Below are 24820 nucleotides of genomic sequence, written 5' to 3'. Positions count from 1 at the left end.
TCCCGCGCCGCACTCTATTGCGTTGGGAGTGCACATCTCTAGATCAAGGGCCCGGCCCGAGGATAGTGACGGGAAATATCGGCCCGCAAGTTCGGGCTCAGCCAGAAAATAAGCTCTAGTTCCTTTGCGACTGACGTATCGATCTTGCCGAATCAGGTACTCAAGATGGCGGAAGACAAGTTTTAGAATTGAGTGACGTCAGTGAGGAGACGTTGGTGACATCATCTGATATTCATGTATAGTTTGTCATGATTAAATTAGGATTTAATAGTAATATACTGAAGTAAAGTTATTTGTCCCGCTAGCAGGACGGTGACACTTAAGGGTAATATAGCCAATTACTAGTTAGGAAAGAACGACATGCTAGCAGAAGATTAACATTTAGAAATATAATAAAATAAATCTAATTTAAAAGAAAATTAAAATTACTAATGTGATGGCAAACAAAATTCTATCACTGAATAAGAGACCAACTTTAATTGTCTTTGAGGTTTATTTTCTTGCAAGAAAAGGCCAGCAGTCGTTCAGTCACACAGAGAGACTGCAGAGTGTGACAGTGAAGGGAGGGCATCCTTCCTCATTTATAGTCTTAACTCTCAGAATATTATATTTCTAGGCCAATGATGGTGTTTTCAACCATACGTGGAACATTCTCAGACTTGTTCATCATATTGTGTCCTCGAGTGGAGACTCTCCTGTCACGAACCAACACTCTTTACCATTCCAATACAATTCCATATAAGAATAAGGATTGTGTTTCTCTTTACTGTCATATGATGGTCACACACATCCTAAAGATAACATTTCTTCCTCACTAACAATCACAAAAAACACACAACAATTACTAAAACTTCAACGAAAATGAAAATGTAAAATAAAAAAATTAAAACAGTATCGAAATATAAGTAAAAATTATAATAGTATCTCAATGATACTGAAAGAACACTGGTTTGAGTCCCACAGGATGAATGTTAATAAAAAAAAAGTTAAATGTTAGTTTAAGACTCACTAAAATAACATTTTAACTTCTCAACTTCACGGGACACTTCTGAAAATAAACCCACTGAACAGCATCTCTGACTGAAGCGGGTTTTGAAGAGTTTAGCTTTTATATATTCGTGGACTGATATCGATGAAAAAAATATTTCTCAAATTAGTTTTGTTCTGTTTGTGTTTGTGGTGTCTGGTTGGTGAGTTTAAATGTGTTTTTATGGTTTCAATTGTTCCTGCTTTTCTGTTCATGTGATAAATTACTGGTTAAATTAGAAAAGATTAACATTCACTGTTATTCTCATATAGAAATAATAAAATTAAACTCAGTTTTTGATTTATTGAATATAAAAAAGTAAACATGAAGCTCAGATACTCAAGAGCATTAATTTTAGTGTGACATTAAACATTACAGTAAAAGTTTTTTTAGTTATTGTTCCATATATACATCGATTTCTCATTTCATTCCTCATCATTTGTCTTTGTAATGTTGCAGAAAATGAATAAAAGTATTTTAGTGATTTCCATTACACGAGAGTAGATGTTAAAAACTTCATGCTGATTTGTACTCGGCTTTCGCCAAGATAAGCACCAACTAAGACGTAGCTTTACAGTAACCTATGCTTCTCCATCCATTTACGCTTCTTTCCATCTGGTGACGTGAATCTCCTTCTGTCTGGTGTTAATAGCTGCAGTGTATTTTGCGCGTAAGCACACACAACGTCTGCACCCTTCGATTTTCTGCTGCCGTCTAGACATTTCCAGGAGTAGTTTGTACTTTTTCCTTCCTTTTTTCCACACCAAACCTCTCACTCCCATATGCGTAAATGATGTCCCCAAATTTATCCAGCTTTTATGAAGCTTCAGCAAACCAACATCAAGTGATTTGAAAAACTCTGTTTTCAGTGTTTGGTGATACAGTTAAAATATCAGTGATGGAGGGAGATTCAGTCTCTCTAAACTCTGATCTTACTGAAATTAAGGAAGATGATGTGATTCAGTGGAGGTTTGGAAATAAAAACACTTCAATAGCAGAAATCAATAAACGGACCAACAACATCACTGTATATGATGATGTTCTTGATGGGAGATTCTGAGACAGACTGAAGCTGGACAATCAAACTGGATCTCTGACCATCACACACACCACAACTGAACATGCTGGAGATTATAAACTACAGATCAACAGTGAGATCAAGAGATTCTTTCTCACTGTCAATGGTGAGTTCAAAAATGTGTACACCTGTTTTACAATAATAAAATTTAAAAGAATTTATACACCATTTATTTTTTGTTAGTGTTGTTTTCAGGTATTGTTTATTTCAAATTTAAATTTAAATCTTTCATTTAATAAACATTTATAATCTGTTTATCTGTGACAAACCCTGTTTCTGTTTGTTCTGTGTGTGTGTTTGATGATTCAGTGTCAGTAATGGAGGGAGATTCAGTCTTTCTAAAAGCTCGTTTTAATAAAACGAAGGATGATGATGTGATTCAGTGGAGGTTTGGAGATAAAAACACATTAATAGCTGAAATCAATGTAACGGCCGACAGAATCACTGTATATGATGATGTTCTTGATGGGAGATTCAGAGACAGACTGAAGCTGGACAATCAAACTGGATCTCTGACCATCACAAACACCACAACTGAACATACTGGAGTTTATGAACGACAGATCAATGGTGTGAGAAAGAGGTTCAGTCTCACTGTCTTTGGTGAGTTTATTATTGGTTCCCTTTATTTGTTAATCACTTTGAAGAAGACATATCCTAAATTTAAACTAAATTCTATTTTAAAATGGTAAAATATAAGATACACAATCATTTTTGGCGTTCACTTTTCAAACTTCTGGACGCTTTTCTTTGGATTAATTATTCTCATACTGTCATCTCTGTGTAATTGTTTTTGATAAAACTTAAAATCACATACACTCCATCAACAGATTTACTGTGATGTTTCTAATCTTTCTCAGCTCGTCTGCCTGTTCCTGTCATCAGTAACTCTTCACACTGTTCTTCATCATCATCATCATCATCATCATCATCATCATCCTCATGTTCATTGGTGTGTTCATCAGTGTTGAATGTGAGTCATGTGACTCTCTCCTGGTACGCAGGAATCAGTGTATTGTCTAGCATCAGTGTGTGTGATCTCTGCATCAGTCTCTCTCTACCTCTGGAGGTGGAATATCAGGATAAAAACACCTACAGCTGTGTGCTGAACAATCCCATCAGCAACCAGACCACACATCTGGACATCAACACACTCTGTCACACATGTGCAGGTACCACAGCACTGATGATATTAGTGTTTATTGACTGATCTGATCTCAGTTTGATGTGTTTATTCCTCAGACTCTGTCCACTGTTGTGGTCCTACTGAAGCTGAGATCCGATTGGTTCTCTCTGCTCTGGTGGGCGTGGCTACTGTCATCATTCTGGTTTATGACATCAGATCCAGAAGAGCTGAACAAGATCAAGCACATATTCACACATCAGGTACATGATTGATGATGTCATTTCTCATATAACTGATTTTGCTGTTATAAATGTATGTAATAATGGCTTTATATATTAATCTTTTTCAGGAAGTATTGAAATCTAACTTTAAAGGTTCTTAAAGTGTGTTTTCGTTCTTATTGTGTTTTTTTTATTATAATAAATACTGATTATTATTTGAGCTTCTGCTCTCTTTCAGAGTCAGATTTTACAAAATCCAATATGTATGGCTTATATGACAGAAACATAAAACAAATAATTAGAGAGACACACAGATCTCACTTTACTACTGCTGTATATTTGCTGTATGAATTTTCTTGCCTTTATCAATAAAGTTTCTCACTCTGAGGTTCAAGTGTCTCTCCATGTTTTATTACATTTAATAATGTAATTTTTATAATTTTATAATCAAAATAATCACATTTTATTATTATATTGAGCGCCTCCTGCAGAAATACAGACTTTATTTATACTTTAAACAGTGCACCACATAATAAACAAACAACTTCCTCTTCTCCTTTATCCTGAGAAAATACTGTTCCCTTTCGTTGTCACTCCGAGTTACGTCGGATGACGACGAATGGGGTTTCGCTTAGAACACCTATCGACTTCGAGTATTACAAAACGAGCCAATGGCAAAGAAATGCCATGGGTCTGCGGAATTTGCATAGCGTATCTCCGCCTTACCTCGTGGGTATAAAAGGAGGACGCCGGCAACAGGCAGATATGTTTTCGCTTCGGAGCCAAGAGTATTTCTTCACTCCACAGTCATCTCTGACTTCGCTTTACGAGACGAGCTTCTCTCTCCGGTGTTGGTGTGACGGCGATCTGCAGCGAGCTCACAGTGCCTGCTGATCTGTGCAGTAATCTGCCAGTGTGTGTGTGTCTCCCTGTGCGCTTCAACATCGCAGAGTTTTTTTCTCTCCTCTCATAAAAGAGCTCGCACGCGGCACGTCTTTTTAAAGACGGCTCGCCCGTGCATTTCTGGTTGCAGCGGACTGGTATCGGACTCTGATGGGCACGAACGCTGTCTAGTGTGTTTGATCATGCTTGAACAGCGCTCGTGGGTGACTCATGTTCTCGCAAGGGAACGTCATCATCGCGTCATATATAGGTCGAGACTCGGTGAACTCGCAAGAGTGAGAGTCCCCTCATCCACCCCCCGATCTTCGGCTGGTGGCCAGGGTGACCTGAGGGTTACGGTCTGGAACAAGGCGCCGACTACGTGTCCGTGACCCCAGCCCCCCTCTTCAATGACGGTGCCCGCTAGTGAACTGCTGATTTCCGCGAGTCTACCCTCTGGTGGCCCGCGTGTTTCAGTTGAAGCTACAGAGGAAGATGCCATGTCTGTTGCAGCATCACTAGGTGGGCTTGAGTCTTCTGGAAGTGAGGGCTCGTCACAGCTGCCACCTTCCGGTGTGCATACGACTGTGCCTGAGTCTGATCCGGAGATGACGGCCATGCTTTCCTGGGACGATTGGTTTTGGGTAAGGCCGCCGACCCTCGTCCGTGGCAAACCCCAATACCTCTCTTCCCGGACGTGCATGATGAGATCTCGAAGTCCTAGAAGACCCCCTTGTCTTCTCAGGACCGCTCGCTGATCTCATCCGCTTTTCCTCCCCTCGATGGGGCCGCTGCCCTTGGGTACACTGGGGTTCCCCCGGCTGAGCGCTCTGTTGCGATGCTATGTGTCCTCGGAGTGCTTCTTCTCGGCGCAATCCTAAGCACCCGCCCGTGGCCTGTAGTTTTTCGTCTACGCTTGTGGCGAGATCCTGTAGTGCCACGGGACTGGCAGCCGCCTCTCTGCATGCCATGGCTGACCCAGATGCTCATGGACCTGCACGAGGGCGGGACTGACCCAGGGCTCTTCACTGAGCTGCGCGCCGTCACTGACCTTGCTCTCCGAGCGACGAAAGTGGCCGTACGCTCCCTGGGTCAGGTGATGCTCAGCATTCTGTGGCTGAACCTGTCTGATGTGCTGGATGTCGCACGGACCCGTCTGTCCGACATTCCCATATCCCAGGTCGGCCTCTCCGGCGGTGCGGTTGAGGGCTTGACCAACAGCTCTCAGCCGCTCATGAGCAGACTGACGTTGATTCTGTCCCGACGGCCCCGCCGTCCGCCCAGGTCCCTCGGTCTGCCCACCGCCGAAGGCGCCCCCCCGCGGCTCCCACCCCGCCCGTTCACCGGGCCGGCTCTGGGGGCCGCGGGCGGACGCCACAGCCCCTCTCCAGCCCCGCCCCCCGCTACACGCCGGGTTAAGCGGCGCTCCTGAGACGGGCTCCTCGGGGATGGAGCAGACTGAGGTTGACTCTGTCCCGACGGCCCCGCCGTCCGCTCAGGTCCCTCGGTCTGCCCACCGCCGTGGGCGCTCCCCCGCGGCTCCCACCCCGCCCGCTCAGCCGGGCCGGCTCTGGAGGCCGCGGTCGGATGCCAAAACAGTCCTCTCCAGCCCCGCCCCCCGCTACACGCCGGGTTAAGCGGCGCTCTTGGGATGGGCTCCTCAGAGATGGGACTCAGTTCTTTCCAGGAGCTGGTAGCAGGACCACTCCTTTCCCCGGGTGAGGGCCGGGGAAGAATCCTTATTCTCCAAAGAACTGACTCTCCCGTCTCTGAGCACAGAGAGTTCGGACGACACAGAGCGCCGCCCACATGCCGTGCTCTCCTCGTCCCCCTCTGTCCCGGAGGTGGTTGACACGGCGTGCCGTCCACGACCGCTTCGCCCCTGTCCCCCTCTGTCGCCAGACCCTTGACAGAGCAGGCCCCTGTGGAACGCTGGTCCTTCCCTGGCCTCCTCTGTCAGGGTGCGGTTTTGACCTTGCCCCCACACCGGGCCGCTATGCCGTCCACGTCTGGGCCGGTCATTCCGCTTCGCTGCACCACCGGAGGGACGTCTGTGGTTCTCGACGCCGCTGGCACAGTTGGGAGCCTGCCTAGAGCTTCCCTTCTGTTCCGCGCGAACCATCGGCTCGGCTATGCGATTCAGTTCGCACGGTCTCCTCCCCACTTCAGGGGAGTCCGCTCCACTTTGGTCGATGGCTATGCCCTATCATGAGAGCGGAGGTTGCTACCCTACTGGCGAAGGGTGCGATTGAGACTGTCCCTCCAGCCGAAAGGAGGTCCAGGGGCACAGCCCCTACCTCCTTGTCCCGGAGAAGTCTGGTGGGTTACGGCCAATCCTGGTCCGAACCGCTCCCTTCACAGGCTGCCGTTCAAGATGCTCCTGGCCAAACGCATTTCTGGATGTGTGCGGCCACAGGATTGGTTTGCAGCGATCGACCTGAAGGACGCCTACTTTTATGTCTCCGTTCTCCCTCGACTCAGACCATACCTACAGTTTGCTGTCAGGGCGCGCGCATATCAGTACGCTGTTTTCCCATTCGGGCTAGCCCTGTCTCTTCGCGCCTTCACAAGGTTGTTGAGGCTGCCTTTGTTCCTCCATGGGAACACGGGGTTCGCATCCAGAAACTATCTCGGTGACTGGCTGTCTTAAGCTCACTCCTGAGACCAGGTTTGCGAATACAGGGACCCAGTGCTTCGGCACCTAGCTCGTCTGGGCCTTCGGGTCAACCGGGGAAGGAGTAAACTTTGCCCCGTGCAGAGGAGCTCTTTTCTCGGTATGGACTTGGTCGCCTTCTCCACTCAGCCATTGCTGACTTGCCTGAGACTATCAAGCGCAAGAGTGCGGTTCCACTGAAGTTTCTTCAGAGGCTCCTGGGGCATATGGCATCTGCAGCCGTGGTTCGCCGCTCAGATTGCTTCATATGAGACCGCCTCAGCTTTGGCTCCGCGACCGAGTCCCGAGGTGGGCATGGCAACACGGCACCCTCCGAGTACCAGTTACTCCGACCTGCCGTCAGACCTTCACCCCTTGGTCGAACCTCAGTTTTCTACGGGCCGAGTACCCCTGGAACAAGCTTCGCGGCATGTTGTTGTAACGACAGATGCCTCCTCCACGGGCTGGGGTGCCATGTGCAATGGACGTGCTGCCGCGGGCTCCTGGACAGGACCCCGACGCCTCTGGCACGTCAATTGTCTCGAGTTGCTGGCCGTACGTCTTGCTTTGCGCCGCTTCCGGGCCGTGCTCAAGAACCAACACGTACTAGTCCGTTCAGACTATACCGCCTCTGTAGCGTACATCAACCATCAAGGTGGTCTACGCTCCCGCCGTATGTCGCAACTCGCCCGCCACCTCCTCATATGGAGTCAGAAGCATCTGAGGTCGCTTCATGCCATTTATATCCCCGGAGCCCTGAACTGTGCAGCCGACGAGCTCTCACGGCTTCAGCCCCTCCCGGGAGATTGGCGACTCCATCCCCAGTCGGTTCAGCTGATTTGGGACCAGTTCGGGGACGCACAGATAGATCTGTTTGCCTCCCACGACTCGACCCATTGCGCCCAGTTTTATTCCCTGACCGAGGGCACGCTCGGCACGGATGCTCTGGCGCACAGTTGGCCGCAGGGCCGCAAGTATGCGTTTCCCCCAGTGAGCCTTCTTGCGCAGACCTTGCGCAAGGTCAGGGAGGACGCGGAGCAGGTCATTCTGGTCGCGCCATACTGGCCCGCCCAGACCTGGTTCTCCGAACTAGTACTCCTCGCGACAGCACCTCCCTGGCCGATCCCTCTGAGGAAGAACCTTCTTCCTCAGGGACGGGGCCACCTATGGCACCCTCGTCCCGATCTCTGGAACCTCCACATGTGGCTCCTCGATGGGACGAGGCAGGTTTGAGTACCCTACCACCAGCGGTGGTGGCTACCATCACTTCCGCTAGGGCGTCGTCCACGTGACACGTCTATGTGTTGAAGTGGAACCTCTTCGTCAGCTGGTGCTCTTCTCACCGAGAAGACCCCCGGAGATGCTCGATCAGCGTTGTGCCTTCCTTCCTTCAACAGGGGCTGGAGCGAAGGCTGTCTCCCTCCACCCTGAAGGTCTACGTTGCCGCTATTGCCGCACACCATGACCTCATCGAAGGTAAGTCGGTGGGGAAGCACGACCTGGTTATCAGGTTCCTGAGAGGAGCGAGGAGACTAAATCCGCCCCCCTCCTCTCGTTCCCTCTTCGGACCTCTCAGTGGTTCTAACTGCCCTGTAGAGTGCTCCATCTGAGCCCCTGCAATCAGTCGAGCTTAAATTCCTGTCTATGAAGACAGCGCTCCTGGTTGCACTGGCCTCCATCAAGAGGGTAGGGGACCTGCACGCATTCTCCGTTGACGAAGCATGCCTGGAGTCCGGGCCGGCTTACTCTCACGTGATCCTGAGACCCCGGCCTGGATACGTGCCCAAGGTTCCTACCACTCCCTTCCGGGACCAGGTGGTGAACCTGCAAGCGCTGCCCCTGGAGGAGGCAGACCCAGCCTTGCACTGCTCTGTCCAGTACGCGCTCTCCGCGCCTATGTAGACAGGACGCAGTGCTTCAGGACCTCAGACCAGCTCTTTGTCTGTTTGGTGGGAAGCTGAAGGGAAAGGCTCTCTCAAAGCAAAGGTTGTCTCACTGGATAGTGGACGCCATTGCTTTGGCATACCAGCAGCAAGGTCGACCGTGCCCCCTTGGTGTGACTGCCCACTCCACCCGGAGTGTGGCATCCTCTTGGGTTCTAGTGCATGGCGCCTCGCTAACAGACATCGGCAGAGCTGCAGGCTGGGCGACACCTAACACATTCGCCAGATTCTTTAATCTCCGAGTGGAGCCACTGTCCTCTCGTGTACTCGCTTCAACCAGCTAGTACCGGACCCGCTCAGGTGTCTTCGCTTGCTCGCCATTCCACTCCACGGACTGGATACGTGCGATATTCTCCTCAGGTGAGCTTCCCCGGAAGCCCTGAGCTCCTCCAGCACTCCTGACGTCGGCGCCAGTGTCTATTGCCTGCGTGTCGGCTAGGTGCCTCCCGTGTGCATGGTCCCTCCTCTGAGCGACCCCCACATGTGTATTTCCACTGTAAGCCTCTTTGAGCATGTGTCTTTCCCTTGGCAAGCCACCTTGCCACCCCTGGGGTTGAAATATTCCACCTGCGGCTGGACACCCCAGTGTTCTCCATATGTCTCCTTCGGGTGATATGTGTATTCTCTAAGTCCCCCCCCCTCTGGGTTGGCAGTAATTGCATATTTCCCCTAAACTTTGGGATATGCTCCCCAGTGTACCTTGGTATTCCTGTGCTAAATAGGAGTCCTTCGTCCGTGCCAGTCTCACGACAGGGATCTCAGATTTACGCAGGGCACTGGAAGACAGCTGAGAAGGTGGCGTGATTAGACTGGTAACCCCATTCGTCGTCATCCGACGTAACTCGGAGTGACAACGAAAGGGAACGTCTCGGTTACGTATGTAACCCTCGTTCCCTGAGTAGGGAACGGAGACGTTACGTCTTCCTGCCACTTTCCGCTGTACCGCGGGGATCGCCTGAGCTCAGTCTTGGCTCCTCAGCGAAGAAACATATCTGCCTGTTGCCGGCGTCCTCCTTTTATACCCACGAGGTAAGGCGGAGATACGCTATGCAAATTCCGCAGACCCATGGCATTTCTTTGCCATTGGCTCGTTTTGTAATACTCGAAGTCGATAGGTGTTCTAAGCGAAACCCCATTCGTCGTCATCCGACGTAACGTCTCCGTTCCCTACTCAGGGAACGAGGGTTACATACGTAACCGAGACGATTTGAGACACATTATAATATACTTTGAGATCACAGTGAAATTCATAAACGCAACACATCGGTCCTCCATTTCCTCCAACAGGCAATGATAAAGTCTATAAAGTGCATTTGCTATTTAAACAACATGAAAATGAAAACTACGTCAGACTGAATCTAGCAGAACACACTTGTGTCGCGTCTGGCGCTGCATTGCACTGATGTGTGTGATAGGGCCCAAAATCTCTCATGTGATTTGTCTCTGTGGTCTCGTCTGAGGAGCAACTCCTCCATCTAGTGGCTCATCCTGAACTGACATGTTATCAGGAGTTTTCTTTGTCAGCTCTGACGTCACAGTCTTTAGCAGCGTGTCTGAGCCGTGTGAGAAAGTGTTTTTGAGTGAGCGTCTCACTATTGTATTTTTCACTCTGAACAAAGTGAGCATTTACAGCATCACAGCAGCATCATAATCCAGAGCTGCTGAATATTAATCATGTGAAGATATCAGAGGACACTTTCATACACTTATAGCAGGCGATCTGTTCCTGCTCCATAAAACCATTAAAGAAACTCTGAGATCAGTCTGAGAGGAGAAATAATCCAGACATTTGATCAGAAATGAAGAACAAACGTCCTGAAGAGAGTTACAGGAGAGAGCAGAGACAAACACTCACAGGATCTCATGACAAGATCAAACTGTTGCTGTAAGATGTTTTTAACATGTTATTGGTCAGTTTAATTCTGTTAAAAATGATGTCATTGACTTAAAGGAAGTTGAGGCCTACTGGAGCTCAAAATGTCAATGACCAAAGTGTGAAATCATCATCCAAAATAGAGTTAGATGATCACATGCATTAACACTGAATAAATAGGCAGATATTTTAACTGATTATAGAGTTGCACTTCACTTTACTACAGAGCAGCTTCACATCAGCGCGTCTGTCATTTTATTACTGAACCAGTTTTAAAGAGTTTGTCTCTTCATATTTGTGGACTGAAACCGATGAAGATGTTTCTCCCTGTTTTGCTCTGCTTGTGTTTCTGGCGTTTGGATGGTGAGTTTTAAATGTGTTTTTATGACTTCAGTTGTTTCTGTTCTGGTAACATGTAATAAATGTCTGGTTAAGTTAGTCAGAGAGGATCAACATTCACTGTTACAGGACAGTACTGATAGGGGGGAATACAAATTATAAGGGTGAGCAAACGCAAACCAAACAGAAAACTCCAGATTCGGCAGGTGATAAAAGTTATTTATATACGCTGTTTATTCCAGAAATTCCTCCAACATGTAATCCTGTAAACAACTGCTATAGAGCACAACAACATTTACTAAATCCACTAAAGACAGAAAAAAACCACTTGCATACAAGTATATCCATATATATATCATATAAAACAGTAAAACTTACAGTTAGTAGAGTTGGATGCGTCGACATTTCACTGAATTGAACCGCAGTAAATGTTCTTTCCACTCATTTGTGATTTTTTTTCTCAAGTTTTTCTCAAAAGCGAGTTTTATCATGTTGTATTAAAGGTACACTATGTACGATTTTTTGGATCAAAATATTAAAAACCACTAGAACAATGTTATATATTTTGTTGATTTGTGTACTTACATTATCCCAGACGTTTCTAAGAATATTTAAATCCAGAGAAATAAACAGTTTTAACCACGACACGGACCGTGTGTCGCCTATCAATGACATCATACCCGCGCTACCCTCGAGTAAGTCAGTAAGTCAGTGTTGCCAATTTAGCTGTCTTTCTCACCCCTATAGCGACTTTTTTCATAAAACCTCACCTTGCGACTTCTTGGACAAACCTTATATAGTTCCCGAGACTCGCTAGTATGATGTCATCTAACGACATTTAGTGTACAGTTTTAGATACTGTCCATTGAAAGTCGTTCGCAACAGAGCAATGAAGTCCGACTGGTGCCGATGGTTCAGAAAACAACGCAAAAACAGACGGACGACGCACAACAACGGCCCGATGATGGACGACCGTCAGCTTGGTGTGTCCCGGGACTTTTAGCATTAAAGGGAGAAGCTGTCCACCCTGTTACAATCCAGTGTGTGTCATAACAGGGTGGATGTTTTAACCCCTTAAGTGTCACCCCCCCTTTTGATAATGGACATTAAAATGCACTATACAAACTTAAATGGTTGTAATTCAAAAATGCTTTGAAATATATAGACCTACGTTTGGTCTTGTTTTAAAGAAAACAACCAGCAGATTATTACTTAAGTGAAAGCACTTCAAAAAATTAAAGTATGAAAAAGGTATGGAAGTTTAAATTTACAGTAAATCAAATATACTTTATTAATATATTTTTTAATATAAAATGAATATTTTACAAAATATTTTTTACTATAAAATTACTATAAAATGAAAGCTATATATCTAACCAAGTTGTGCTCCAAATTTGAAGTTGATATCACAAAAATTGAAGTTCCCATGAGATTTTGTTTAGGCGTAGTACCAAAAATAGCCACTGGGTGCCATTGAATTCCATTGAATTTAATTGTATGCATTCTGCCATAACAAATTAATACATTTATCACTGCTGTCACTAAAAATGGTCCTTTCTGACCATGAAAAACTCAGACCTTTCTGACAATATGTGTTTTGTCAAGATTAGAAAAGGTTTTGATAAAAAATTATGAAATATGATGCCCAAAAGGGGTGGAGCCTCATACAAAAATACTGTTTCTATGGTAACGCAACTTCCAATTTCAAAACGGTTTTTACAGGATGAAATCTGAGTTTGTAAGCTTTCAAATGATACCTAATTAATGATAACTACTAAAATATGTGATGTAATAATAATAAAAAAAATTAATATATATATATATAATATATATTATACCTTTTAGAGGACTTTTTACTTTACTTTTTAAAATATTATTTCATCTTTTTTTATTGACAAATACTAGATTATGTTTTATTATGAACTTTTAGCATTAAAAACCAAAGTTTCAATTATTAAAAGTGTGTGCGTCGACTTTTTGTGACAAAGGTCTGAAACTCCTGTTATGACGTAGATTTTTTGAGGCGCACTCTTGTCATAAATTCATATATTACTGTTCCTAAATGATTTGTAATAAAAAAACAGCGCTAAAATATCTATTTAGGAGTCTTAGACCTTCCCAACGATATATACATGAATATCAGTCACATGACCTCTTACGTCATCCTCTCTTTTTCCAGTTGACTGCCGCCATCTTGAGTACCTGCCAAGTACTGTCTACAATACTGACGGCATTAGCTAGGAAGCAGATTTTCTCTGTTTGTTTCACTTTATACATAACCAACTTTGTTTATGTAAACCCTGTGTGTATTTGACAGTATTCGCGCAATAAGACTAGAAAAATAACTTCGTTCAGTAACCTGTCACTGTTGTTAGACAGGCTTAGTGCGCGTGCGCTTCGGGTGTATGCGCTCAGAAAAGCGCTCGTTAGAACCGCGCATCAACACGTTAATGACTTGTTAGCACATGCAAATAATGAACTTATGTGAACTGCATTGTCCCGTTCCTTTGCGTTAACATTTGATGTGAATATACGTCGCGTTGTAGCCTATGCTGAGACGGAGGCGCCAGAACTGATATACTACTACAGCACGATACTACGACATTTCTTCAAAAGCAGATGGTGGATATATTTTAATCCACGATCATAAATCGTGATATCGCACACCCCTAAACTAGCGTAAGCTCATTATCATTTACATCCACTCACCACAGACAACATAAACACTGCACAGAGAGTTTGCACACACAAACCACTGTTATAACATAAAAGCAAGCAGCTGCGTGCATGGTTGGGCATGATATGATTGAAGGATTTTGACTGAATGCACGCAAAGTGCGCTCCTTTAATAATTCCTAAAAAGCTGACATCAGTTAATCGCAATCTCACATCTCTGTTAATATCAATTAAGCTGACTGCACAATGAATCTTTCATAATATATACACTTTGTTTGTTACAATTAGAGGATTTGTCAGCATTCAGAGGTCTGAATAAAAAGTCAGTTTTGAGCATACACTCCCCTCACTGCTCAAAACCTCTATCTTAAATGCTTCTGATTGGCCTTTGCGTTGAAGAAATCAACACGTATGTCTGTTTGTGGCTACATTGCTCAACGCTGCAAACGTGTTTTAAAAGGAAACTCTGGCCTGTAAATCGTTTCTATTTTGTTTTAGTTCATGTTGCTTTTCTGCAAAAATGTATTAGTTTTTATATGTTTTATTCATAGATATTTCTAGTTTGCGGGAGTCCCGCAAATCGTTTTATTCTCCCTGCAACGCGCACACACACAGAGAGTGCATTGCCGCTCGCACTCGCCATCAAATCTAGTCCCGGGCCGCACTCTATTGCGTTGGGAGTGCACATCTCTAGATCAAGGGCCCGGCCCGAGGATAGTGACGGGAAATATCGGCCCGCAAGTTCGGGCTCAGCCAGAAAATAAGCTCTAGTTCCTTTGCGACTGACGTATCGATCTTGCCGAATCAGGTACTCAAGATGGCGGAAGACAAGTTTTAGAATTGAGTGACGTCAGTGAGGAGACGTTGGTGACATCATCTGATATTCATGTATAGTTTGTCATGATTAAATTAGGATTTAATAGTAATATACTGAAGTAAAGTTATTTGTCCCGCTAGCAGGACGGTGACACTTAAGGGTAATATAGCCAATTACTAGTTAGGAAAGAACGACATGCTAGCAGAAGATTAACATTTAGAAATATAATAAAATAAATCTAATTTAAAAGAAAATTAAAATTACTAATGTGATGGCAAACAAAATTCTATCACTGAATAAGAGACAAACTTTAATTGTCTTTGAGGTTTATTTTCTTGCAAGAAAAGGCCAGCAGTCGTTCAGTCACACAGAGAGACTGCAGAGTATGACAGTGAAGGGAGGGCATCCTTCCTCCTTTATAGTCTTAACTCTCAGAATATTATATTTCTAGGCCAATGATGGTGTTTTCAACCATACGTGGAATATTCTCAGACTTGTTCATCATATTGTGTCCTTGAGTGGAGACTCTCCTGTCACGAACCAACACTCTTTACCATTCCAATACAATTCCATATTAGAAAAGGATTGTGTTTCTCTTTACTGTCATATGATGGTCACACACATCCTAAAGATAACATTTCTTCCTCACTAACAATCACAAAAAACACACAACAATTACTAAAACTTCAACGAAAATGAAAATGTAAAATAAAAAAATTAAAACAGTATCGAAATATAAGTAAAAATTATAATAGTATCTCAATGATACTGAAAGAACACTGGTTTGAGTCTCACAGGATGAATGTTAATAATAAAAAAGTTAAATGTTAGTTTATGACTCACTAAAATAACATTTTAACTTCTCAACTTCACGGGACACTTCTGAAAATAAACCGACTGAACAGCATCTCTGACTGAAGCGGGTTTTGAAGAGTTTAGCTTTTATATATTCGTGGACTGATATCGATGAAAAAAATATTTCTCAAATTAGTTTTGTTCTGTTTGTGTTTGTGGTGTCTGGTTGGTGAGTTTAAATGTGTTTTTATGGTTTCAATTGTTCCTGCTTTTCTGTTCATGTGATAAATTACTGGTTAAATTAGAAAAGATTAACATTCACTGTTATTCTCATATAGAAATAATAAAATTAAACTCAGTTTTTGATTTATTGAATATAAAAAAGTAAACATGAAGCTCAGATACTCAAGAGCATTAATTTTAGTGTGACATTAAACATTACAGTAAAAGTTTTTTTAGTTATTGTTCCATATATAAATCGATTTCTCATTTCATTCCTCATCATTTGTCTTTGTAATGTTGCAGAAAATGAATAAAAGTATTTTAGTGATTTCCATTACACGAGAGTAGATGTTAAAAACTTCATGCTGATTTGTACTCGGCTTTCGCCAAGATAAGCACCAACTAAGACGTAGCTTTACAGTAACCTATGCTTCTCCATCCATTTACGCTTCTTTCCATCTGGTGACGTGAATCTCCTTCTGTCTGGTGTTAATAGCTGCAGTGTATTTTGCGCGTAAGCACACACAACGTCTGCACCCTTCGATTTTCTGCTGCCGTCTAGACATTTCCAGGAGTAGTTTGTACTTTTTCCTTCCTTTTTTCCACACCAAACCTCTCACTCCCATATGCGTAAATGATGTCCCCAAATTTATCCAGCTTTTATGAAGCTTCAGCAAACCAACATCAAGTGATTTGAAAAACTCTGTTTTCAGTGTTTGGTGATACAGTTAAAATATCAGTGATGGAGGGAGATTCAGTCTCTCTAAACTCTGATCTTACTGAAATTAAGGAAGATGATGTGATTCAGTGGAGGTTTGGAAATAAAAACACTTCAATAGCAGAAATCAATAAACGGACCAACAACATCACTGTATATGATGATGTTCTTGATGGGAGATTCAGAGACAGACTGAAGCTGGACAATCAAACTGGATCTCTGACCATCACAAACACCACAACTGAACATGCTGGAGGTTATAAACTACAGATCAACAGTGAGATCAAGAGATTCTTTCTCACTGTCAATGGTGAGTTCAAAAATGTGTACACCTGTTTTACAATAATAAAATTTAAAAGAATTTATACACCATTTATTTTTTGTTAGTGTTGTTTTCAGGTATTGTTTATTTCATATGTAAATTTCAATCTTTCATTTAATAAACAATTATAATCTGTTTATCTGTGACAAACCCTGTTTCTGTTTGTTCTGTGTGTGTTTGATGATTCAGTGTCAGTGAAGGAGGGAGATTCAGTCTCTCTAAAAGCTCGTTTTAATAAAACGAAGGATGATGATGTGATTCAGTGGAGGTTTGGAGATAAAAACACATTAATAGCTGAAATCAATGTAACGGCCGACAGAATCACTGTATATGATGATGTTCTTGATGGGAGATTCAGAGACAGACTGAAGCTGGACAATCAAACTGGATCTCTGACCATCACAAACACCACAACTGAACATGCTGGAGTTTATGAACGACAGATCAATGGTGTGAGAAAGAGGTTCAGTCTCACTGTCTTTGGTGAGTTTATTATTGGTTCCCTTTATTTGTTAATCACTTTGAAGAAGACATATCCTAAATTTAAACTAAATTCTATTTTAAAATGGTAAAATATAAGATACACAATCATTTTTGGCGTTCACTTTTCAAACTTCTGAAAGCTTTTCTTTGGATTCATTTTCTGATACTGTCATCTCTGTGTAATTGTTTTTGATAAAACTTAAAATCACACACACTCCATCAACAGATTTACTGTGATGTTTCTAATCTTTCTCAGCTCGTCTGCCTGTTCCTGTCATCAGTAACTCTTCACACTGTTCTTCATCATCATCATCATCATCATCATCATCATCATCATGTTCATTGGTGTGTTCATCAGTGTTGAATGTGAGTCATGTGACTCTCTCCTGGTACGCAGGAATGAGTGTATTGTCCAGCATCAGTGTGTGTGATCTCAGCATCAGTCTCTCTCTACCTCTGGAGGTGGAATATCAGGATAAAAACACCTACAGCTGTGTACTGAACAATCCCATCAGCAACCAGACCACACATCTGGACATCAACACACTCTGTCACACATGTGCAGGTACGGCCGCACTGCTGATATTAGTTGATGTCAGTGCTGATATCAGTGTTTATTTACGGAGTTGATTATATTAAAGACTTTCAATAGTTTCAGTGATCGGTGATAAAACAAATGTTCAGCATTTTATTATTATTCAGCACAGAGCAAACCATCCAGATAATAACAAAATTCCAAGCCACAGGCAAGCAGGGAAATCCAGGGAGACAGGCAGAAGATCAAGATCATGAAACAGAAACAGAAATAGCACTCAGAAATGCAGTGTAACACCAACACGACTTTGCAAAGAGTGACTGAGTAAACCAGGTATATACAGACAGTTAACAAGAGTAAATGAGAAACAGCTGAAACTAATCCGGAGATAATGAGTCTGGGCAAAGGATTCTGGGAAATGTAGTTAATAGTGGAATGACACTGCTCTGGGGAGGAGCGCCCTCTGATGGATATCCTGGGCACTCCAGCTGGTGATCTTAATAGTCGGCATACCTCAGATTGTTTATCATATTTATATACATACATATACAACATTAGCCTTTCAGCCTGAAATTAAACGCAAACAATTAGATTTTTTTACTGTAACCCACAATAGAATGGAATAAACTAGAAACTTTGAAATGCATTTAAATGTAAAGCATCTAAATGCGACTAACTGTGAAGTTCTCTTATCACTAGCTGAAACTGAGTATCTCTCAGTGTCTATGATAGTGCTGATCTCTGCTGCTGCCGCTGGATTTCTGTTCATTGTTTCTGCAGTCGTTGGGATCTTCTGCATCTGCAAGAAATGTAGAAAAACTGATCATGAAGGCAAGTATTATAAACGCTATTGAATTGACAAAAGTAATGTGTTATATCAAATAATAATTTACTTTAATAGTGTAGTTCCCTTTAACCTGCATGTTGTGTTGTGGTCATTTTGACCCAGAGAGGATTTTCTTTTTCCTGAAATTGCTATCACATTGCACTAAAACGTGTCAGACTACAACTGTAACCCTTGTTCCCTGAGAAGGGAACGAGACACTGCGTCGTATGACGACATTTTGGGGAACACCCTCAATATGACTGTGTCTGAAGCACGTGTGCAACTAGTCCAATCCTGATTGTTGCTGCCTCACCTCGTGACGTGACAGCGTAACACGGAAAGCTACAAAGGGAAGCCTGCAACACAGTAATGTCGAGCCCGTTCTCATCCTTTGGCGGCATATGTGACGCCATATGACAAAACGGCGAAATACTACGCACATGGCACCCTTTAGCGTGAATATAACACGCGAACCCAAGGCGTTATAAAGTTGACTGGCATCCTTTAGCGTGAATATGAGACGCAGACCCTACCCCACACCTAAACCTACCCATCACAGTGCTTGTTATATTGACGATAAAGGGTGCCATGTGCGTAGTATTTCGCCGTTTTGTCATATGGCGTCACATATGACGCCAAAGGATGAGAATGCGTTATAATGTCAGCTTTTGATAGGCTGAAGCAATAGGTTGGACGCAGCCTCCCTAAGCTCCAACACTCTCAGAAAGTGTTTGACAGTGATGACCTGGCCTAGCTTTATCTTGATGACTAGCCAGGATGGTCTCAATAAGAGCAGGAGAGACGATTGTTCACAAATCGTAGCCGTGTGCCACACTATCCCAGAACATAGTTCTCTGCTGTGGAGATAGTGAGCTTTTTTTTGGAATAGAGCCTCAACCCCAAGCACCTTATATGGAGAAGAATGACATCTCGATGCCGAACTGCCCTCGACTGGGCCAGAATGAGCCAGTCATCTATAAAAGGAAGAACCCCACCCCACAGTCGAGGGTAGTGGAGAGGAAGACCTTTGAACAGATTTTGGCACTCAACTGCCTTCATACTGCCAAAGCTCTTCATGCATGTCCAAGAAGAAAGGCACGTTGCGCTCCAAGCCCCAAACCAATCATCCCGCCTCGATCGCTCCGAACGAGTCTGAGCACGCGGCAGCCCGGGCAAGCATGGCCGTAAACTCTGAAATCCGATTCAGCATGAGCAAACACCGTCGAAGCGGGATGCTCAGAGTCATCTTCCTCTCCAGAGAACGGTAGCCTACTCACCGATGCAATTATCCACATCTGACCCATCTGGCACGAGACACGCTGAGGAGTGAGAGGTTTTCCCCGCGGAAAGCTCTCACTATAACCCTCGGTCTCCCAAAGTGTTGAGCAGACCCGCGGCTGTGCTTTTACACACAATTGGCGGCTGGGCAACAACAAAGGGGACTCAAGCCTTTACAAGAAAGGAGAGTCACGACCCGCGTGCCGACGTGGTCATGTTCCCATGTGAGGACATGAACCCCCCACGAACACCGTCTCAGCAGGCTTGCGTCCATGCATGTGAGACAGAGATCGTGGCCGTCAGATAAGGATAGAAAACAACCGCATCCAGGAATGGACTGACGGAGTGGTGTCTTTAAAAAGTGCTTGCTCTTTTAGGAAATCTGCTCTTATGTGCCGAAGCACCGAGGGGTGTAACGCTACACTTCTACGTGCACAGCCCTTTCAAGAAGCTAATCACCGCCGCATGGACAGATCTCCTGAGAAATAAACACTTTTTAGCAGTTAAAATAGCTTTCTCTGCACAGGAATCCACTTCAGTTGAAGGATAACTGACATGAGCGATCGCTGTTCTTAAACAAAATATGAATGAAAGTGAGTGAATGAAAGTGAGTGAATGAAAGTCCCAGTCCTATTTATACCTGTATGTCAGGGTAGGTGTGATTCGACATGCAAATCTCACTGGTTAATGTCCATTGGGCTGTTCTGTTAACATTGGAGGTGATTGGGCTCACAGACAAGACCCCAGTACATTAGTCCGTCGTAACATTGAACGTGACTGACTGAAAGGGTACATACCGACTTTGCTCACACAGGCTATAACAACTTCCCCCCAAAAAATCTGATAATAATATTTTTACTTGTTAGTTACACTTATGTTGTTCCAGGTCAAAAATTACCGACCTCCAAAAATGTTCTTATAATTTTCTCTTTCAGCTATATTATTACCACACATAGGATTTACGCTAGATTTCTTTCAATTAGCACAGGTTTTGCATTTCTTTTTGGAACAGGTTGATCGTAGGTCTTATTGATCTGTTGAGTGAAAAATGACAACATTATCCATAAATAATGCTTTTTTTCACTAAAATACTGAGGTGCATAAGCTCAGATCAACGACCGACAACCATTCAGTTTCAAAAATAAACACTAAACCTGTGCTAACTGAAAGAAAACAAGTTGACAAAAAGACTGAATCCAAGATTTGCTGGTAATACAGAATAATAAAAGATTGACATTTTTGACTAGGAACATCACATTAGGTAAAGGATTTTCTGCACAGCAAATATATCACCATTTTTATTTTTATAGCCCTTTATACAATACAGATTGTTTAAAAACAGCAAGGGTTATGATAAAAAATGTTAATGGAAAGATCACTGAATAATATGTGTAGATGTTGGGTTTAGCAGTTCTCTATAGTGATGATGGGCATTTCACCTGAGCTTCAATTAATATTTAATTTCATCATAGAAAAAATGTTAATTATTTAATTCAACATTTTCTGGGTCTGAATTATGTGCAAAGAATGTCTTTCTGAATATATGTTTATGAGCAATGTGAGCTTTTACACTTAAACTTCGACAGCACTAATAACATATATGCTGTGAAGAAACAGATATAGTTAATAACATTCAATTTTGCGATTTTAATCCACCTATTTATTATATTACATCTTATCATTAAAACAGTTGAGACTAATGAAGAAGAAATCACTTACGTCGAGCCAGAGTTCTACAAAAGAAAAGCACAGAAATCGGTAAGATATTTATTACTATTTCATGTCTGTGTATCATTTCAGCAGTGAGTGCGCTTGTGTGTGATAGATCATCATTCAGACGAAAACACAAAACACCACCATATTAAATATGAAGATCAGCATTCAATGCGAGACACATAATACTCACACAACACTCATCCTTCCATGTAACTAAAGAGTAATAGATGAACAGTTAAAGGGACCATGATCTGCCTTTTTTATTATTTTATACTGTTCTCTGAGGTCCACTTGTAATGATCTTATGTTGTCAATGTTGGGATCAGAAGGAAGGTTGTGTTGAACAAAGGCTGTGTTGTTTCACCATTTGGCACTGCACCGCGTCTTTCTGTCTTCAGAGCCGTCCCTACCGTTTGGTTTCTGCATTGACCTACGCTTGCGTTCCTCGTTATTTAACTAATACATACATGCGCGAATCGGTGAGCCGGGCAAATTTTGGTTAGGTCAACTTTATTATCCCCAAGAGGCAATTTGTTTTACAGCCAGCAGTAATCATACAATCAAAAAACAAAAACAAAAACAAAAAACACAACAACAAACACACAATAGTATATTTAAAAAAGACTTCCTTAATTACTCTAAAATAATTTAGAAAACCGATGGCAGCTGGTACAAAATAATTTTTAAATCTATCAGTCCTACACAATGGTTATTTAGTCCTACTAAATAAGCAAGAAGCAGTCGTTGATCTTCTTCTCCAGAGGAGGTGTTTAGCTTCCCTACTACGCAATAAAGTAGCATATACCACATAAGCTGTTTTTAGACTAACAAGAACATATTAAGTTTTGAAACTTACAGGATGTTTTTATAGTATAGTATAATGACCTCTTATATGTTTGATTTCTCATTTCATGACCCCTTTACAATGTTCAGTGTTTGAAATGAGCCACTGATGAAGTATTTCCTGTGTCAGTTGATGACATCACAGTCCAACACAATTCTGTCTATCTGTGTAACAGTTCGAAATAGACCCAAACGCGCAGAAACTCATCTGACATATGCGTACACACAGGACAGGAAACAGTAGCAATACTCAAGCGTCAGTAACAGACATGAACAAACAATAAACCAACAAGAGGGAAAGAGAACATGAGGTCTAAATAGCCAGAAAATCAGGGCAAGGGGAAACAGGTGTGAGAAGAGCAGGAGAAAACGCTGATTGAGAATGGGTTCAGCTGTGCGAGAGCACACGTAAGAGAGAGAGAGAGAGAGAAACAAGCAGAGGAATAAAACTAGACTCCTGACAATCTGTCATTTGAATTGGAATTTTTTTAAGCAACTATTTTTTTGCAAGCATTAAAAAACAAACGGAAAGAAACAATGTTTTATGACACACTTGAGGCTGGTTTTGTATCTGCATATTGTAAAATGATTTCAAGGACAAACATCCATTTATTATTATACAGTATATTGTGTATTTGACAGGATAATAAAGAGGAGGATCATGTGGTGTATGCGCCGATCGCCAAGAGAAAATGATCAAACTTCAAGAACCAGACCAGCAGTGTGTTACGTTCCATGTATGTTTGTGTGTTTTGCTCTCTTTTTTCTTTTGTGCTCTTGTTTCTATTCATACTCCTAGGTCATGAATCATTGGCTGCTCATCATATATGTGACGTCATCACGTTACGTATTTGAACTGACATTGACCAATCCCTGGAGGTTTCCGCCGGGTTAAAAGGCCCATTGACAAGAAGTGTGGCAGATCAGCGCCAGATCTCAGCTAACACCCATGCTTTGATTGTTTGTTAGAATCAAGTTCACATGTATGTCTATGTTTGTGATTATAATTATGTTTATACTTACTCGCTGGTTCAGAGATTATTACTCTTTCGGGTTGTGTCGTTATTGCTATTGATGTAATGAGTTGTTTCAGAACTAGATTTCTAAACTCGACTAAATGCATTGTGTGCGTGTGATTGATGATTGGATTTGAACGCAGTTAAACTTATTTGAACACTGCGTTATACGCAGTAGCCCAACCGTAGATCATTTAGAGTGAAGCTTTGTTTGTATTGTGAGTTTGTTGTCTACTGATCGTTCTGTCTCTACAATTAAGATCCCATCAGTAAAGACCACGGTATAGTATTCTTCTCTGTTAGTTAGTTAGTTGGAGAGTGGTCGTAACCCATTGTTGTTTTGTTTGTTTAGTTAGTTAGTATAGTTTATGTCAGGCATTGAATACGCTGAAGATTGCGGGTTGTTTTCTACATTTTCTTTTTGGCAGTTAGTTCTAGGCAGTTAGTTAGGGTTAAATAGTTATGGGGGTTATGTTTTGATTATTTCATTAATTTGGCGACACTCTTGTTTTCCTGATTATCCATGTTTTCTTTTCCTTTACATTTATCATATGCTTTGTAACGTCCTTACACCTCTGTGATTGAATAAACGTTTTCAACGTTAAGACTGGTTTCCATGGTTGTTTTTGCCACTTGCCCACCTAGCAGCAGTACCTCACTTAAATGTTACGCAATCATCCCGCTAACATCTTTAAACACGTCACAGCTGTGATTTCTTTCACAGGAACCGCTGTAGTTTCCTCTTTAGTTTTGAGTTTTGATATTGTTGAAGCGTGATATTCAGTGACGGACTAATTAAACTCTCTCTTAAAGAATGGGCTTGTAATACAAGGACTTTTAACAAATGATCCAAATCTCGTGGTCCACTGGAGCTTTTTCATGTTTGAGTTTTTAAAGCCTCTTTTTTTCCCTTTTTAAGAAATCCACAAAACAACAAGAAACATTTTGCCCCCTCATTTAAAAAAATATATAAATATTGGTTTGTTGGTAGACAATGCTCAAATAAAGACTCACATTCTGACTTTACTGTGAAATACTTACTTTCAGTGTGTGATAAAATACAATATCATATAGTCAAGTCAAAACATTTTTTTATTGATTTTCACAATACAGGTTGTTTCAATGCAGCTTTACAGAAAATGTTAATGTTTATAATATATGCATGCCTTATTGTCACATTTATCAGATTAAAGCCGTGTAATATAGTTTATATTTTGTGACGATATCAAACAGTTGAGATTAGCTATTTTGGCTCTGTGTGAGTATACTGTATGTATGCAAATAAAGTTGGACATGCTTATAAATCCAAATTTATATTAGAAGCTGGCCAATAATAGTTACATTTTGCCACAAAATATAAAAAAAATCAAGCAGTTAAGATTCGATATATTAAACTTAAAGCTATTTTTGATGTCACACCCTTTGAAGATA

The 24820-nt window shown here is 42.4% G+C and overlaps 1 protein-coding gene and 1 long non-coding RNA gene across 2 annotated transcripts in view; both read left to right on the top strand.

Annotated features, from left to right (window-relative positions):
* The first annotated feature begins 1132 nt into the window (after window positions 1-1132).
* LOC143736355 (uncharacterized) overlaps window positions 1133-24820 on the top strand; it is a 169974-nt gene continuing 146286 nt past the window's right edge. Inside the window, exons 1-5 of the mRNA XM_077227092.1 lie at window positions 1133-1181; window positions 1897-1996; window positions 2494-2708; window positions 16381-16704; window positions 16882-17190. Of these exons, the coding sequence (XP_077083207.1) occupies window positions 1133-1181; window positions 1897-1996; window positions 2494-2708; window positions 16381-16704; window positions 16882-17190 (997 nt within the window). The remainder of the gene's footprint in view (window positions 1182-1896; window positions 1997-2493; window positions 2709-16380; window positions 16705-16881; window positions 17191-24820) is intronic.
* LOC143735354 (uncharacterized) lies at window positions 21490-24179 on the top strand. Its single transcript, XR_013203118.1, has 3 exons — window positions 21490-21572; window positions 23016-23094; window positions 24096-24179. It is a non-coding gene; the product is annotated as an uncharacterized LOC143735354 (long non-coding RNA).

This window comes from Siphateles boraxobius, unplaced genomic scaffold, assembly GCF_051911475.1.
Source record: "Siphateles boraxobius isolate OS27281-9 unplaced genomic scaffold, OSU_SipBor_1 13, whole genome shotgun sequence".
In the NCBI taxonomy this organism is placed as follows: domain Eukaryota; kingdom Metazoa; phylum Chordata; class Actinopteri; order Cypriniformes; family Leuciscidae; genus Siphateles; species Siphateles boraxobius.
The sequence above is the reverse complement of the archived record's forward strand: the minus strand, read 5'-3'. Positions and strand labels throughout refer to the sequence as shown.